This window comes from Gopherus flavomarginatus, chromosome 5, assembly GCF_025201925.1.
Source record: "Gopherus flavomarginatus isolate rGopFla2 chromosome 5, rGopFla2.mat.asm, whole genome shotgun sequence".
NCBI lineage: Eukaryota > Metazoa > Chordata > Testudines > Testudinidae > Gopherus > Gopherus flavomarginatus.
The window spans coordinates 91,939,533-91,957,388 of NC_066621.1; the positions used below are offsets into that span (position 1 = coordinate 91,939,533).

At 45.1% G+C, this 17,856-nt stretch overlaps 1 protein-coding gene across 6 annotated transcripts in view; it reads left to right on the forward strand.

Annotated features, from left to right (window-relative positions):
* Window positions 1-1,109: 1,109 nt before the first annotated feature.
* The window catches only part of SMOC1 (SPARC related modular calcium binding 1), a 192,047-nt gene continuing 175,300 nt past the window's right edge, over window positions 1,110-17,856 (forward strand). For all 6 annotated transcript variants that reach the window (XM_050953555.1, XM_050953557.1, XM_050953556.1 and 3 more), the window contains exon 1: window positions 1,110-1,417. In XM_050953555.1, coding sequence (XP_050809512.1) covers window positions 1,310-1,417 — 108 coding nt within the window. In that variant the 5' untranslated portion in view covers window positions 1,110-1,309. The remainder of the gene's footprint in view (window positions 1,418-17,856) is intronic.

Genomic DNA, 17,856 nt, shown 5'->3' on the forward strand with positions numbered 1-17,856 from the left:
GCTGAGGACTGAAGGTGGAATCCGATTTTCAGATAGAAGAAAGAACACATTATAAGACCAGGCAGATGGAGAAACTGCTTTGCGGAAGGCATGGCTGGTTTCCCCTTGGTTGTTAGCTCCTGTAAGAATTTATTGTTTTACGTTTTTTTTCCTGCAAAGACTGGACTTCATAAAGATTTAGGATTTGAGGAAGATATGGGGGAGGAGGGAAATATATCTGTGTGGTGGGTGTTGGGCAGGGGCAGGGATCAATTGCACTTTTGATTGCTACAGTCCTTGACACTCCCACCAGCTCCTAAACCCCATGTGGAGGTTTCTAGGCCATCACAAGTAAGTGAAATGGAAATGTAAGCTCCTCACTGCTTCATCACCTTCATAGACTATCAGCCTGGGAAGAGACCTCAGGAGGTCCTCTAGTCCAATCCCCTGCTCAAAGCAAAAGCAAGACCAACACCAGTTAAATCATCCCAGAAAGGCTTTGTCAAGCCCACTCTTAAAAACCTCTAAAGATGGAGATTCTACCACCTCCCTAGGTAACCCATTCCAGTGCTTCACCAGACTCCTGTAAGTCTTGAAGCATTGTGTCTTGAAGCATTCCAGGACAGCTGGAAAATGAAACTGATTGTAAACCAAAGAAACGGTCTGGCCTCTCTCTTTTTCTTGCTGGAGCTGGGAGAGGGGTGAACAAACAGCACTGCTGGGACACAGGGAAAGAGCTCTTTAGGGCGCTGCTAGTTCAGCTAATCCCAGGTGCTGCCAGCACCAGAGGTGAAGCGATTGACGTGCACGATGCTTTGAACCCGCCTGCGTCTCCCGCCCTGTCCCCCCCGCGTGATTCCTGCTGCTCCTCACTCTGGATCTCTGCCGCTGGAACCCAAACATGCAACCTCAGGGGGACAACCTGAGAAACCCGCTGTCTGCCCCCGCACGGAGGGAGCCGTAGTGAAGGGGAGGGGGCCCACCCCTCGCTCCCTGTCATTGGCTCTTGCCCAGCAGCAACTCCGCTGTTATGGGTTCTTCCCTCAGTCAGTCCTGCTGGCCCCGCCCAGGCAGGGTCTTTATAAGGGGGATCCCAATGGCTAGGACTTAGGCATTTAACCTGGTGCCGCTGAAGGGGGCAGAGCTGGGTTGCTCAAGTGCCCCGCACGCCCCGGCTAGGGCAAGAAACTCTCTGGCTTTTCAGGGCGGCTAGTGTCCCACGGGCTAAGGGCAGGGGTAGGGCTCCAGCTGCAAGTTAAACTCCGTCCAGCAGAGAAAGGAAAAAAGGGGGGTTTGTCTCGTGCCTGTAGCCCCCAGCCCTCAAGTGACGATGCTCGCCAGACCCTGGTGCAGCGTGGTGACTCCCCAGCTGCTCCTGGTGCTGCTGCTGCCGCCGCATCTTCCTCAGGTTCAGAGCCACAGGGCCACTGGGCCCCGGGTAAGTGCGAGCTTCTTGCTTTTCCCCGGGATCTCTCTCGCGCCCCCTTCTCCCAGCGCGCGCGCGCTCGCTCGCTCAGCACAAGGGAATCATTGTCAGGTCACAGCCAGGTTCTCAGCCAGGTGCTGCTCTCATTCCCGCTTGGAAAATCCCCTCCTGCCCCGCACCGACCCTGTCATACTTGTCAGGTACACTACGGGCTTTTGTGTGTTTGGGTGCCTGGGAACGTCAGCTGCGGTCCTGCATCGCTCCTTGTTTCTGGGATGCACCGCGGATCCCCCCCGTTAAGACGTCCCCTGTGAGCTGTTGTCTGCCTCGCACCCCAGAGGGGCACCCCACTCTGCTCTGACGGAGCCCTGAGGCTTCTAGCACTGGCCCTGCTGTGCTTGACCCATCACCACCTCTGGAGTGCTGCTGGAGACGCCTGCTGTGTGGTCAGTGATAACTGTTCAGAAGATCCCTAAAATCAAGCTGAGTACCCAAAACACTAGGGCATGCATTTGTCAGGGGTTGGTGCAAAAGAGAGGAGCATGTTAATATGCTGTATTTTTATATTGTCAGCCTTGTGTTTAATAGGACCCCATTGGTTCCCAGAATATAGCTTTAGGACTTTTCTTCTTATGCTTCCAAGTAGGGATTAAATGAATCCCTGCAATAAAGCTAGATGCCTTCAGCCCAAACATCTCCCTCTAGGAATCTAGTTTTGTCTTAATCTATGGTTGGCTCTTATTGGGGTGGTTAGTTTTACTTACAAAAGTATTAAACTATTCTGGGGGAGAACAGCTCTCTTCTAAGTATGGTCCTCCTGCTCACATGTTACCTACCACTGCAGCCTCTAGATTGGGGTAATGACTCTGAATTCTAAGGCCCTAAAACAGAAGCTGTTCTAAAGTCAATGCTGCAAGAAAAACACACTTCTGGGTAAGTGGAAAAACTTAACCTGTATGTAAGTATGTTGGGTGCACTGTCCACATACACTGTTTGCTAATTGGTCTGAAATGTATTTAATTTAGTACTTAATCTAACTACCATCCTAAGTAGGGGTAAGACCTAGAAATCTTTATGTAGGACTCTTTACTCCGAATATAGCAATAGGAGACTTAACAAAAAAAAAAAGTGGTGTACTAAACCAGATTACTATCTGAATAATATACACACACTTAAAAAAACCCTCTCAATACTGTGGAACGACTATAGCTGCCACATTTAAAAAAAAAAAAAGCGTGTCCTTGTGTTCAGCTGCACCTTGTAGCCCTTTTATGACCAGATGTGTAACAGCAGCAGTTAGAATGTGGCAGATTGGATCCAGTGCATATCATAAATCCTTGGAGACAGGAATTTTGACGGTTGGAGGAAACACAAGGTTTTGAGATACGCATAAGTGTTCTAAATTAAGTTGTATTGTTTGATAGTAAAGCACTTGCTTTCAAAATCCCAAAGGTCTGGGCAGTTAATTTTTTTTCTTTGAAAAAAGCATGATTCTTTTCAACAGCTCAATCTAGGTACTTTATGTGGCCCCTCATCAGTGAAGTAGCTGAGAGCCTTAATTAGGAACAGCTGAGATGAAGAATAAAACAAACAAACATCCTGATGCTAGCCTGCGTAATTGCACAACAAGCCTGTCTGTCAAACAGATTCCTTGTAGACTTTTTTATATACTGTATTTTACAAGCCAGTGTAACTGCTCCCTAGACTGTATTTTTTTGAAATACAAGTTACTTCAAGAGAATCTAAAACCCAAACACAAACAGCTGTTGAGTCTGTGTTCTCACCCTATGAATTCAATGAACTAACTTTTTTTTTTTTCTCCAAAGAATTTTCCACAGTCAGTGGGAAAAGTCAGCTAATCTGACATCATAGCTTTTGGTTTATTGGAAAGACCTGTGCCCTTAAAAGTTTAGCTTATGGGCTCTTCAGTATAAAATCATGGATTTTATGTATTTCACTAGTAAATCCTCTCCACCCTCTTCAAGTGGCTTGTTGAAAAGAGTGGAGTTGTGTAGTGGTGTGCTCTCCTCCCCACAACTTGTTCCACCAGCATGTTGAAATTCAAATCCTATCTATTACATTCACCTGATGATTAGGCGCTCACAATAAAGCTGTCACTGGTCTAAAGGTGCCATGTTTTAGATTGTATCTACATTACAAAAAAGTTCTTTGAATTATTCATTGTGTTTTTTATTATGGCCACTAAGCTACACCACTCACTGTTTCTCTGATCCTGAGAATAGATCTGTGATAAGAGTGAAGAGAAACATCTGGCTTGTTAAACCATAACCCCTTCAGAACCCCTACCTCTTTGGAAGTGGGCAGGATTGCAATTTTAGGGTTTGATTCTGCAGACTTATCACAGTGAAGTCAGGCTACTTTAGGGTACTAGGCACTATATCTTGTAGTGTTTGTAGGCTTTAACACTTACTCAATTTGCAGTATTGTTGTAGTTGTGTTGGTCCTAGGATAGGAGAGAACCAAAGTAGGTGATGTAATACTTTTATTGGACGAACTTCTGTTGGTGGAAGGCTCAAGCTTACACAGAGCTCTTCAAGTCTGGGGAAGGAAGCAGAGTGTCTGAGCTAAATAAAATTTGGGACAGATAGTTAAGTAGAAGGGGGTGACGCATGTTGGAGGCAGTCATTTGTATAGTCTCTTCTATTTTAATAAACCACTTAAACTTTTATTTAGCTGAGACACTCTCTGCTTCATAGGTGCTGGAACTGGAGGTGCTGCCACACCCCCTGCCTTCAGCACCCCCACTATACAAATTTTTCCAGCACCACTGCTCTGCTTCCTTCCCCAGACATGAAGAAGAGCTCTGAGAGTTCAAAAGCTCTTGTACCTTCCACCAACAGAAGTTGGTCCAGTAAAAGAGATTCCCTCACCTACCTTGTCTAACTCTAGTCATTTCAAATGACTAGAGTAGTTCCAAGTATTACTCCTGTGCCTGAGTCCTCCATACAAAGTCTGATTTTTACAATTCCATTTTCCTATTCTAGAAAGTTTTTCTCCTATTGCTGAGTGAAACCCTGGTAAATGGTGTGACTATATAAGGGTAAGAAGGGCATATGGGTACAGAAAGTATTGTTAAATAGACAAAGTAAAACTAAAAACAGAGTAACCTTTCAGTTAGAGTAATATTGATGTTTCTTGTTACAATAGATCAAATATTTTTCAGAAGTCTTTTTTTGTACAAATTGACTGCCATTAAGGGTATGTCTGCACTGCATAATTAGGTCAAATTTATAGAAGACAGTTTTTTTAGAAATTGTTTTTATACAGTCGATTGTATGTGGCCTCACACAAAATGCTCTTAGTGCATTAAGTTGGTAGACTGCATCCACAGTACCGAGGCTAGCATTGACTTCCAGAGCGTTGCATTGTGGGTAGCTATCCCACAGTTCCCGCAGTCACCACTGCCGATTGGAATTCTGGGTTGAGATCCCAACGAGTGCCTGATGGGGCAAAAAACAGTGTCACGTGGTTCTGGGTACATGTCGTCAGCGCCCCCTCCACCCCCCCTCGGGGAAAGCAACAGCAGACAATTGTTTCACACCTTTTTTCCTGGGTTACCTGTGCAGATGCCATACCATGGCAAGCATGGAGCCTGCTTAGCTCACTGTCACCGTACATCTCCTGAGTGCTGGCAGATGTGGGACTGCACTGCTACACAGTAGCAGCTCATTGCCTTTTGGCAGCAGACAGTGCATTACGATTGGTAGCCATTGTTGTACTCCTGGGTGCTCTTTTAGCTGACCTTGATGAAGTTGGTCAGGGGCGCCTGGGCAGACATGGGAGTGACTCAGCCAGGTCATTCCCTTTTCAAGTTTCGTCTCATGGAGACTCAATCCTGCCAGCAGTTGTACTGCAATGTCTTCTGCTGAGCACCCAGGAGATGATGATGGCTAGCAGTCATACTGCACTGTCTGCTGCCAGCCTAAGATGTACAAGATAGATGGAGTGGATCAAAACAAGAAATAGACCAGATTTGTTTTGTATTCATTTGCTCCCCCTTCCCTCTGTGAAATCAACTGCCTGCTAAACCCAGGGTTTTGAGTTCAATCCTTGAGGGGGCCATTGTGTGTGATAGTTGTTCGTGTTTCTGCTTGATGCAAAGCCACCCCCTTTGTTGATTTTAATTCCCTGTAAGGCAGCACTGTAAGCCATGTCATCAGTTGCCCCTCCCTCTGTCAGAGCAATGGCAGACAATTGTTTCGCGCCTTTTTTCAGCGCAGACGCCATCGCACTGGGATCATGGAGCCCGCTCAGATCACCGTGGCAATTATGAGCACTGTAAACACCACATTCATTATCCAGCAGTGTATGCAGAACCGGAACCTGCAAAAGCGAAACCAGGCAAGGAGGTGATGGCAGCGCAGTGATGAGTGATGAGGACATGGACGTAGACTTCTCACAAAGTACAGGCCCCCGCAATGTGCACATCATAATGTTAATTGGGCAGGTTCATGATGTGGAACACCAATTGTGCTTGTTTCCCGGGCCCAGAGACTGGTGGGACCACATAGTGTTGTGAGTCTGGGATGATTTCCAGTGGCTGCGAAACTTTCACATGCATAAGGGCACTTTCATGGAACTTTGTGACTTGCTTTCCCCTGCCTTGAAGTGCCAGGATACCAAGATGAGAACAGACCTCACAGCTGAGAAGCAAGTGGCGATAGCCTTGGGGAAGCTTGCAATGCCAGACAGCTACCAGTCAGTTGGTCATCAATTTGGAGTGGGCAAATCTACTGTGGAGGCTGCTGTGATCCAAGTAGCCAACTCAATCAAAGAGCTGCTGATATCAAGGGTAGTGACTCTGGGAAATGTGCAGGTCATAGTGGATGGCTTTGCTGCAGTGGGATTCCCTAACTGTGGTAGTGTAATAGACGGAACCTATATCCCTATATTGGCACCGGAGCACCAAGCCAGCGAGTACATAAACCGAAAGGGGTACTTCTCAATGGTGCTGCAAGCACCAGTGGATCACAAGGGATATTTCACGAACATCAATGTGAAATGGCCAGGAAAGGTACATGACGCTCACATCTTCAGGAACTCTGGTCAGTTTCAAAAGCTGCAGGAAGAGTGTCATGGTATAACCCCCCACTCTGAACCTTAGCGTCCAAAAGATGGGGTACCAGCATGAATCCCCTTAAGCTTAATTACCATCTTAGATCTTGTAGTGCTGCCACCAACCAGGACTTGCAGTGCCTGGTATACTCTGGTCCCCCCAAAACCTTCCCAGAGGACCCCAAGACCCAGACCCTCTGGATCTTACACAAGGAAAGTAAACCCTTTTCCCCCACCATTGCCTCTCCCAGGCTTTCCCTCCCTGGGTTACCCTGGAAGATCACTGTGATTCAAACTCCTTGAATCTTAAAACAGAGAGGAATGCACCTTCCCCCCCTCCTCAAGAGATAATACAGATTCAAGCTCTCTGAATCTAAAACAGAGGAATTCCACCTTCACCCCTCCCTTCTCTCTTCCTATCTCCCACCAATTCCCTGCTGAGTACAGACTCAATTTCTTTGAGCCTTAACAAGGGGAAAAAATCCATCAGGTCTTAAAAAAGAAAAGCTTTTAATAAAAGAGGAAAAAAAGTAAAAGTTGTCTCTGTAATTAAGATGGTAAAGGTTACAGGGTCTTTCAGCTTATAGACACTGGAGAGAAGCCTTCCCCCCAGCACAAATACAAATTAAAATCCTTCCAGCAAAATACACATTTGCAAATAAACAAAACAATCAAAAAGACTAAACCGCCTTTCTACTTGTACTTACTATTTGAACAGAAAATTAGAGATCCTGTAGGTACATCTGGTCACTCTCAGAACCCAGAGAGAACAACAAACAAACAACACAAAACACAGACTTCCCTCCACTGAGATTTGAAAGTATTTTGTCTTCTGATTGGTCCTCTGGTCAGGTGTTCCAGGTTCACTACTTGTAACCCTTTACAGGTAGAAGACATTAACCCTTAACTATCTGTTTATAACAAAGAGGCTTTCTTTCCAGGCCAGAAAATAACCATTGAGGATGTTGAAATGCCTATAGTTATCCTTGGGGACCCAGCCTACCCCTTAGTGCCATGGCTCGTGAAGCTGTAGACAGGTAGCCTGGACAGTAGTCAGGAGCTGTTCAACTATAGGCTGAGCAAGTGCAGAATGGTGGTAGAATGTGCATTTGGACGTTTAAAAGTGCGCTGGTGCAGTTTACTGACTTGGCTAGACCTCAGCGAAACCAATATTCCCATTGTTGTCACTGCTTGCTGTGCACTCCACAATATCTGAGAGTAAGGGGGAGATATTTATGGGGCGATGGGAGGTTGAGGCAAATCGCCTGGCTGCTGATTACACAAAGCCAGACACCAGGGCGGCTAGAGTACAGGAGGGTGTGCTGCGCATCAAAGAAGCTTTGAAAACCAGTTTCGTGACTGGCCAGGCTATCGTGTGAAAGTTCTGTTTATTTCTCCTTGATTGACTCATTCCCTCTAAGCAACCCACTCTCCCCTTTCGATCACAGCTTGCTTTCTAAGGAAATAAAAAGAACAGGAATACTTGTGGCACCTTAGAGACTAACAAATTTATTTCAGCATAATCTTTCGTGGGCTACAGCTCACTTCTTCGGATGCATAGAATGGAACACACAGACAGAAGATATTTTATACATACAGAAAACATGAAAAGGTGGAAGTACACATACTAACTGGAAGAGTCCAATCAAGGAAATAAAGTCACTGTCATTTAAAAATAATGTATTCTTTATTAATTGGTTCATTCTACTTCCCTGTAAGCTAACAACCCTTCCTTCCCCCTTTGATCACCGCTCGCAGAGGCAATACAGTGATTGTTCCTTCTCATTCATGCATTCTTTATTAATTCATCACACAAATGGGGGATAACTGCCAAGGTAGCCCAGGTGGGGTGGGGGAGGAGGGAAGGACAAGGCCACACTGGACTTTAAAACTTATTGAATGCCAGCCTTCTGTTGCGTGGGCAATCCTCTGGGGTGGGGTGGCTGGAGGCCCCACACCATCATGTTCTTGGGCATCTGGGTGAGGAGGTTATGGAACTGGGGGAGGAGGGCGGTTGGTTACACAGTGGCTGTAGCAGTGGTCTGTGCTCTTGCTGCCTTTCCTTTCAACCATACGCTGAAGCATATGAGTTTGATCCTTCAGCAGCCTGAGCATTGACTCCTGCCTTCTGTCAGCAAGCTGATGCCACCTATCATCTTCAGCCCGCCACCTTTCCTCGTGTTCATATTGTGCTTTCCTGCACTCTGACACTGTCTGCCTCCACGCATTCTGCTGTGCTCTGTCAGTGTGGGAGGACAGCATGAGCTCAGAACATTTCATCTCAAATGCATTTTTTCTTGCCTTCTAATCTTTGCTGGCCTCTGCAAAGGAGAAATATATGCAGCCAGTAGAGGCGGGGGTGGGGGGGGGGAAAGGGGAGAGTGGTAGTTAAGACACACACTTTATAGAACCATGAGTACACTCTTTAACGGTAAACCTTGCTGTTAACATTACACAGCACATGTGCTTTTGTTACAAGGTCGCATTTTGCCTCTTATTGTGGGTATGCCAGTTTGGTGTGAGAGATCACTCACGGGGGGCCAAGCAACAGACTTTGGCTTGCAAGCAGTCATGGCAGGCCACAGTCTTTTTGCTGCTTTAACCTTCATAACATGTGGGAATGGTTTCGAACATCAGCGCCCTGATTTCCCATACCAAGCAGCCATTGGGTTGGCCATTTGAAATGGGCTGGCAATTTAAAAGGAGGGGCTGCGGTTTCTGGGTTAACGTGCAGCACAAGCGCAACTAACTCCCCTCCTCCCCTCCCAATTCTCTGGGATGATGGCTTCACCCCTCCCACCACCGCATGGCTAACAGTGGGGAACATTTCTGTTCAGCCACAGGCAAACAGCCCAGCAGGAATGGGAACCTAATAAAACCACCCTATTTCAACCAGGTGGCCATGAATATCACTCTCCTGCGGATAACTCATAAAGAATGGATGTTGTTTGGATGCTAGCAAACACCGAGACCATATGCTGCCATGCTTTGTTCTGCAGTGATTCCCAACTACGTGCTACTGGCTTGGCATGGTAAAGTGTCCTACCATGGAGGATGGAATAAGGCTGCCCTCCCCAGAAACCTTTTGCAAAGGCTTTTAGGAGTACATCCAGGAGAGCTTTATGGAGATGTCTGGGGATAGAGCAGAAATCCTCCAGGGACGTGTTAACAGACTTTTCCGGTAGCTGTACTGGCCGTGAATGCCAGGGCAAATTAATAATTAAACATGCTTGCTTTTAAACCATGTATAATATTTACAAAGATACACTCACCAGTGGTCCCTTCTCTGCCTTCAGGGTCCGGGAGCCCATCTTGAGTGGGTTCAGGGAGTACTGGCTTCAGGTCCACAGTGAGAAACAGATCCTGGCTGTTGGGGGAAACTGGTTTCTCCACTTCCTTGCTGTGCGCTATCTTCAGCTGCTGCCTCATCTTCCTCTTCCCCAGAACCTGCTTCCATTTGCATTCTACTCCATCGACGGAGTCAAAGCGCAGGGTCGGGGTAGTGATGGCTGCATCCCCTAGAATGGCATGCAGCTCATCATAGAAGCAGCATGTTTGGGGATGTGACCCAGAGTGGCCGTTTGCCCCCTCCCCCTTTTTTTTTGGGGTAGGCTTGCCTGAGCTCCTTAATTATCACACGGCACTGCTGTGAGTCCCCGTTATAGCCTCTGTTCATGCCCTTGGAGATTTTTTTTTTCAAATGTTTTGGCATTTCATTTACTGGAACGGAGTTCAGCTAGCACGGATTCATCTCCCCATACAGCGATCAGATCCTGTACCTCCCGTTTGGTCCATGCTGGAGCTCTTTTGTGATTCTGGCACTCCATCATGGTCACCTGTGCTGATCAGCTTGCAACGCTGACCAAACAGGAAATGAAATTCAAAGTTTGTGGGACTTTTCCTGTCTACCTGGCCAGTGCATTTGAGTTGCGAGCGCTGTCCAGAGTAGTCACAATGGAGCACTCTGGGATAGCTCCCAGAGGCCAATACTGTCAAATTGCATCCACACTACCCCAAATTCAAGGTCGATTTCAGTGCTTATCCCCTCGTTGGGGTGGAGTAAAGAAATCAATTTTAAGAGCCCTTTAAGTTGCGAGAGGGGGAGGGCTTTGTCATGTGGATGGGTGCAGGGTTAAATTGAGGTAATGCTGCCCAATTCAACCTAAAATCATAGTGTAGACCAGGTCTCAAAGTCACAGTATGCTGTAGGTGGCTGCCTGTACCTACTGGATTTCTGGTGTATGGGTCTGTTGCTTCACTGTGGCTTGATGAGCCCCTCAAAAAGGGCATACTAATACTTGTACCTGCTATCTTTGTCTCCTGGCCTAATAAAATTATGGCAGCAGTTTGAATCTATTTGAGGCTATTCTAGGTTTCCCAGTGACTTGCTATGCAGAAAACCTCATTTAGTATGTATAATCTGACCATCTTTCAGACTCGTAATAATTAAACATACTCACTGAGATGGTCTATAGGAACCATTAGAACCTAGGGTTCCCTAGAAATAACTTGGAATTCCTGATCTAATATTTCATAACGTGGCCAATATCTTAACAGAGACTCTTCTCTTGAACCTCTTCTGCTCTCTTTTGTGATCACATTACCACCCTCTTCCTGTGCAGTCTAACATCCCTATGCAACTGCAGCAATTGATCATATGGAAAAGTAATAAGAATGTCTTTTAGCTGCCTGTAAAGTGTTCTCATTAAAAAGTTAATTGGTGTCTTTCCTCTTCTCCTATCTCTCTCAATGGAAGAGTCAGAGCCAGAGCCATGTCATTCTGGCACCAGTTCTGCTCACCCTGCCAGCAATTGGTCTTCAGAGCACCAATAGTCCACAGACCAGGTTCAAGAGTCTGTACCTGAAGGCTGAGGAGAACACTTGGCTGTCTCTCTAAAAAATGCAGACTGCTATGTGCCATTTAGCAGCATTTGTTCATCCAATAGCAGACCAGATGGGCTGTGCCCCCAAGCCCTGCTTTTCTCACTTGGGGCTGGAGAGGAGTGCTGGCAGGAACCTTCATCCCCCCCCAGCACAAGGCAAGCTAACATGGTCTCCTGCAGATCCATTTCCTCCGCTTTGAGACCAATACCCAAGTGGGGAGCAGTAGGACAACCTCCAATTCTGTATGTCACAGCAGAGGGTAATGGCACTATTGTGGTGCCCTAGGGCTGTGAAAGCAGTTGGTTTATGTAAGAGGGATAAAATGTGGGTTGCAGTGCTTCAGAAATCCCCATAAGCAAGAAGAGACTACGAGATCGTGGCTCAGTCTTGAAAAGTCATCCTCCCTTTCTCTGGAAAGCATAGGATTGATGAGACTTTGGGAGCTGAACCCCCAACATCCCTGTAGAACTGGTCATGAGCTGGAGACAGGTTGTGAGGATCTTTCCCTCCCTTGTAGAGCAAATGAAAACAACCATCTTGGAATCCTTTCCTAAAAGGTTTATATGCTTCCTAGGGTGGGGAGCAGAACATAGCCAGGTTTACAGGGGTCCTCCTGACCCCTAGTAACCTGGACATTGATTCTGAAAGAGGGTGCATGATGGGAATACCTACTTGGAGAAAACAGCTGGAGGAGGTGCTACTAGTAAAGTCATGGAACAGAACAATGGGTGCCAAAGCCATAAACCAGTGTAAAACAGGGATCAGAGAAATCGGTCATGAGATTGTGCTCACCATGGCGGAGGTTTACTATGTGGACTAATGGTAACTCTTCCCCTACAGCTGTCCGCAAGTAAGGACCCCAAATCACAACCTCAGATAATGAGGAACTGAAATGGACTACAGCAATCCCCAACCCCTAAATAAGGGTCATGGACCACACCTGAAGGAATTTGAAATGATAAAACCTGTATGAGGAAGCCTGTGTTGTAGTAATGTCCATGAATTCTGTAACCTCCTGCAAGGGAGATGGCCCTACTTGTTCCAAAAAGCAGATTCCCTCTGTGTTCTCTCCATTGCACCACCATAAGAGAGTGCAGTCTGTGTGAGCCTGAAGCTCTGTTTAATATCTTGCACAGAGAAGATCTCGGCCCACACTGCATAATTCAGACTGGGATTAAAACTGCCCTGATGTTTGGTACTTGGTTTGGGCTCATCCATAAGCTTTCCTTTCAGTCTTTCATTAAATTAATTTTTTTCTTAGCTTTTTTGGATAGAAAGTGACTGACTAAAAAGTTGTAATGGCGCAGAGTTTATTTTGGAGGGACTACAGTAGTGGAAAATTGTAAGTAGGTAACAAAAGGGAACACTCTAGGTCAGATTCCTCTAAGCATAATACTGCCTCTATCACTGCTGAATTGCTATAGTATTATGCATCTGGTCTCAAATGTTTAAATTATGACTGCATAAGATCTTCATTTAAGTGAGTCTAGTTCTACCTAGAACAGTTCCAGCTCTTTTTCTTTTTGCCCTTTAGGTCTGCATGTCTATTTTCTGTTGGGGAGTGGAGGGGGGAATCTTAGCAGGTTGACTGCTATGGGGGCCCCTTTACTATTTGGATTATGTCAAGGTTAATGTTAAACAGCCGGTAGGTGGTGGGGGTGTGTGGTTTTTTATTTTTTCCTCTTATGCACCCAAGAGGCTCAACATGCTGATCTGACTTGCATTGTTGGTTATGCACTTGTGTGGTAAGATAAGAGTTGACTTGACTTCTGAGATCTGTTTAGCATGGTACCCAAGGACTAACACAGGAATAGGCAACCTATGGCACGTGTACTGATTTTCAGTGGCACTCATGCTGCCTGGGTCCTGGCCACCAGTCCAAGGGGCTCTGCATTTTAATTTAATTTTAAATGAAGCTTCTTAAACATTTTAGAAACCTTATTTACATACAACAGTAGTTTAGTTATACATTATAGACTTTGATAGAAAGAGACCTTCTAAAAACATTAAAATGTATTACTGACATGCAAAACCTTAAATTAGAGTGATTAACGAAAAACTCGGCACACCACTTCTGAAAGGTTGCAGACCCCTGGATTAACACTTTGCTAGTACTGTACAATATTTGGTTAGCTTTCCTCATTCTGTGTGACTTGAAAAACAATCCATTATACAGATGTCTGATTAGCCAACTACAGCAGCTTTTTCAGCAACTGGTCTGCATTTCAGGACCTCCCTTATAACCCTGTCATTTTGGGGAACAGAGGAGTTTTGGCTGAATTTCTACTTTTAAATAGCTGTCTTTTGCAAGGAATGAATTTGGTGTTTTGCTTCCATGAAGGCTGGTAACATATAAAAGTGGGTAGGTAAAACACATGAAGACCCTCAGCTAACTGTACTGATGCTGTACTGAGGATACAATACCTGACTCTACCTGTGATTGCAAGTTACATAAAGTTCATGCCCTATGTGTTATGTAGCTACAGAACTTGCTATGGTAGTCGGTTTTTTTCAACCTTTTTCATTTGCAGACCTTTATTAAAATTTTTTTGAACGGTGGTGCAGACCCCTTTGAAAAAAATCTTACATAGTCTGCAGCCCACCCCGCCCCACAGGGGTCTGCCAAACCACAGGTTGAAAACCACTGTGCTGTGGAAGTCATCCCTTGCTCCAGCTGTTTAAACAAAGCATTTGAGCATGTGTGGTTGCTAGTCTAGTTTAAAACTGATACTGTGACTTCCTGAATTTATAGCAGTCTGAATCAATAGCTGAGAGGGCTGCAAACTCCCCATTTAAACGAATGGGGATGGTAGCTCTTGCCCCTGCACAAACCTAGTGTCTTAGTTTTTATTTGGACTATACACTTACAATAAAAACTAAGGCTATGGAATTGAATTCTACATCACTTACAGCTTGCTGCTCTTTGTCTTGCATGCCTCAATCTGGGGATTTTGTCAAGTGGCGTGGCAGAGGCTGCCATCACTACTGGCAATGGTGTCACTTCAGAACTAGGTTTAAAAATTACTCTGTGCTATTGGGCAATGTGAAGCTACAGACATGATCCAAATATTCTGCTATAGATGGGGAAATTAGGGAAAGGCTAATGAGTGTATTGTGTGGTCATGTCTCCATCTAATGGCTGGCTCACATAGCAAAAAAGCCCTACTACTGCCAGTGAAGTCTCCTTAGCTCAGTCACAGAAATTCTCAGGATTGGTCTGTCTGCTTGTTTTTATTTTCCTTTTGGATGGAAAGGTCCTGGTTCTATCCCTGATGTCATATGTGCTGTCTAGCTGAACACCAGTGCTTGTCTCTGGGGCACATGGAATATCACCAGGACTATGACTTGTGAGTCTTGTTAGGTCACTGACACTGAGGTAGCGTATCCCCTTCTAGAGGAGCAAGAAATGTAACTGGTGGTGGTGGCATATTAATGTCATCTGAGCCCATAGGCCAAGAGTCTCAAGAGTGACTAGTGATCTTGTGTGCTTCAATTGTTGAATACCCTACTTGTTTCCTTAAAGGGGCCTGACTTTTCAAAGAGCTGCACACTAAAGTAAGATTGGAAAAAAGATACCTCTATTCTCTGTGAAATGGAATTATTTCAAAATTTTGTCTTCTGATTTGAAGACGCTTGGAGCTGGGCATTCCCAGCAGCTGCCTCTAGTACATCACTGCTGGCATCAAAACAAACACAATGGGAAGAAACTACTGTCGGGTTTTCATACTCCCCTATTTTGTGAGAAGAATCCCTGAGTTGGGTAAAATTGAGTAGGCAAATGCTACATGGCTTGTAAAGCAGCATTTGGTTCTGAACAAAACTTTAAAAAAAACAAACAAACCCAACCTTTTGCTGTGGAGTGAGTTACATTCCCAAATGGGAAGTCTGATGTGAGCTGGCAAATGTGTAGTTTAGGAAGTGATTCTTTATTCAACTGGGGATACTGTTGTATTCCATTTCCAGGGAACAGATACTTTGCCTACCTTGAAGTACTTTGTCATATTTTTCTATTTATAGTGACCATTTCTTTAGCAAAACGTAATGTGTTCTTAGTTGTTCCACAATACTTATCGCCATACAAGCAGAAATGGCCTCATCTTCAAGAGGGAAAGGAGTGCTCTGAATTCTCTCAACACTGGGTCTGGGTCACCCATCCATTGGCTTTGAGGGATACCTATATATGGAAGGCTTCTGGCACGTCCTTTAGGCTCTAACTGATCAGTGTTCTAGATCAGAAGGCTCTTGCAGTAGCAAGAACCGAATAAAACATAAAGGATAGAACTTTCTTAATCGTACTCCAACTTGAAGAAATGATTATTGTAAAGACAGAATTTATTAACAGGAATTGAAGACCACCTTTTCAGTGAGTCACTTGCCATCTTCCGTCCCCTACCTCCACCCACCCAATAAATTTCAAACAAAACCCAACTGGGGAGAAGAGAACTCCTTAGAATGTCTGACATTTTCTGCATGTGGATGATGGCATGCACATCACAAATGGAATGTTCACTTTAGTCATGTTTGTAGTAAATCTACACTTGCCCCAGATTATTTGGGAAAGGTTTGAGGAAGTCAAATCTGATAACTAGGGAAAAAAAAGAGACAATGAATCTTTGATAGCTGGATGGTGAAGGCTAACCTTCAGATCCCCGTCTTCCAGTCAGTTCTTATTCACCTTATGAAATACCTGGATGTACTTTTTTGTATGTTAGAATTGCACATTCATTTCCACTTGTTTTTTATTTAGGAGAGACTTAAGAAATCCCTATTCATGATTATGAGTGTTCAAAGTACTAATCTTTCCTTTTAACTTGACTTTGTCACCACTAATGGTTGATACACCAAGTGTGTATATAACTGATGTTTAGAGGTAGATTTAAACATGAGAGTAATTCCCTTCTGATTTGTTGCTTGAGAGCAAACCAGGATTTCACTTGTTAATGTTGAACATTAAAACCCAGGGACTTTATTTGTGTATTAATCCTGCAGTGAAGTAACCAAAGTCAACATTATTACATCAGCTGCTTCTGTGTAATAGAGGTCAAGCGGATTCTGAGTCCCTGCAGGAGCCAACAATAGGAGGAACTGTCTAGTGATGTAGATGGCACTCTTTTTCAAATAGATCTGAATCTGGGGAACCCACTGCTTAGTTAAGCATGATTTGGCTCTATATATTATGGTGGAAATCTGAGAAAGGACATATCTGTGGTTTCCTTCTGTCCAGTTCAGGATAACTGCACCTGTATTTCCCCTCAGCTGTTGCCTCTCAAGTGGAGATACACATTTCTCTTCCTTTCTCGTCGGGATATTTCCAGGCTGAACAGTTCCGTGCCTACAGGGTAGTGGTCTCAGCATAGATAGGTTGCCCAAGGACACCTGCTTGCTTGCTCTTTGTAGATGATTTAATAGGTATAATGCTACAGTTAAGGTACTGCACAGCACATCCTATGTAAGCCTAGTTTATTCTTAAGGTAAAAAGCATTACAGAGCAAACCATAATAAAAACCTACAGGTATGTTAATAAGATTACCAGAATTAACCCCAACCCTAACACGAATTCTGGCAGGAACAGTCCTTCAGCATTTCCCCTCCCCTCCACCCCCAAAAAGGGGGGGGGTTTCCTGTGGTTACCAGTTCATCACAACTTCAGCTTAGAACAAGAACCTAGTCCTTCCAATCCAACCCTAAGGATTTGGGGTGGGGGCTGTGGACCAGGGATCTGTCCACTTACTGGATCAAGAAGAGGGACCTAAATCTGTTTAAAAACAGGCTATTTAGCCATAACCCATTTTTGTCTGTTGGTCCCTGGAGAATCCAGTTTGAACTGGTTTAGGCAAACCTCTCCAGGGAGGTGACCTCTCTGGAGACTGTTAGGACCAGAGTGAATTTGCCTAATCACCCCCTGTTGTTCTGTTTATCCTTTCCCATGGAAAAACATACAATTCCACAGTCACTCATGCAACCCTACTGTGTCAAGTGTCCTGTTTTAGTCTGGACTTTCCAGTCAAAAAGGGGACCTGGCAGTGTTTGGTCAGATATACTGATCAGACACCCCAAGTCCACTCACTGTGTCTTGGGGAGGTACTGGGTCATCAACCCACACCAGCCCCTGCACAGCTAGGGCTGCCTCCTATCTGCATCTCATAGGCAGGCAGGCATCTCCATGTGAGGCTGTAGCTCCTGTACCAGTCCTGGAGCAGAGGAAGCCCAGCTGATTGGGTGAGGGAGTTGAAGAGGATCAAGTGATGGGGGAGGGGAGAGAGGAGTAAGTGGGGTGGGAGGGCGCAGGGCCTGGGGTGAAGAGAGAGAGAGTGTGGTGGGATCTGGTTTTCAGAAACTAGAAAGTTGGCAACCCTAATGCACAGTTGCCTTTTTAATACTAATTCAATGAGATATAAATTACTTTCTTAAATCCATAAAGTTTGTTCAGAAAATTTACAGAATATATTGTCAGTCTCTCACCTTCTAAACGCTCCTAGATGGTGGAGTTT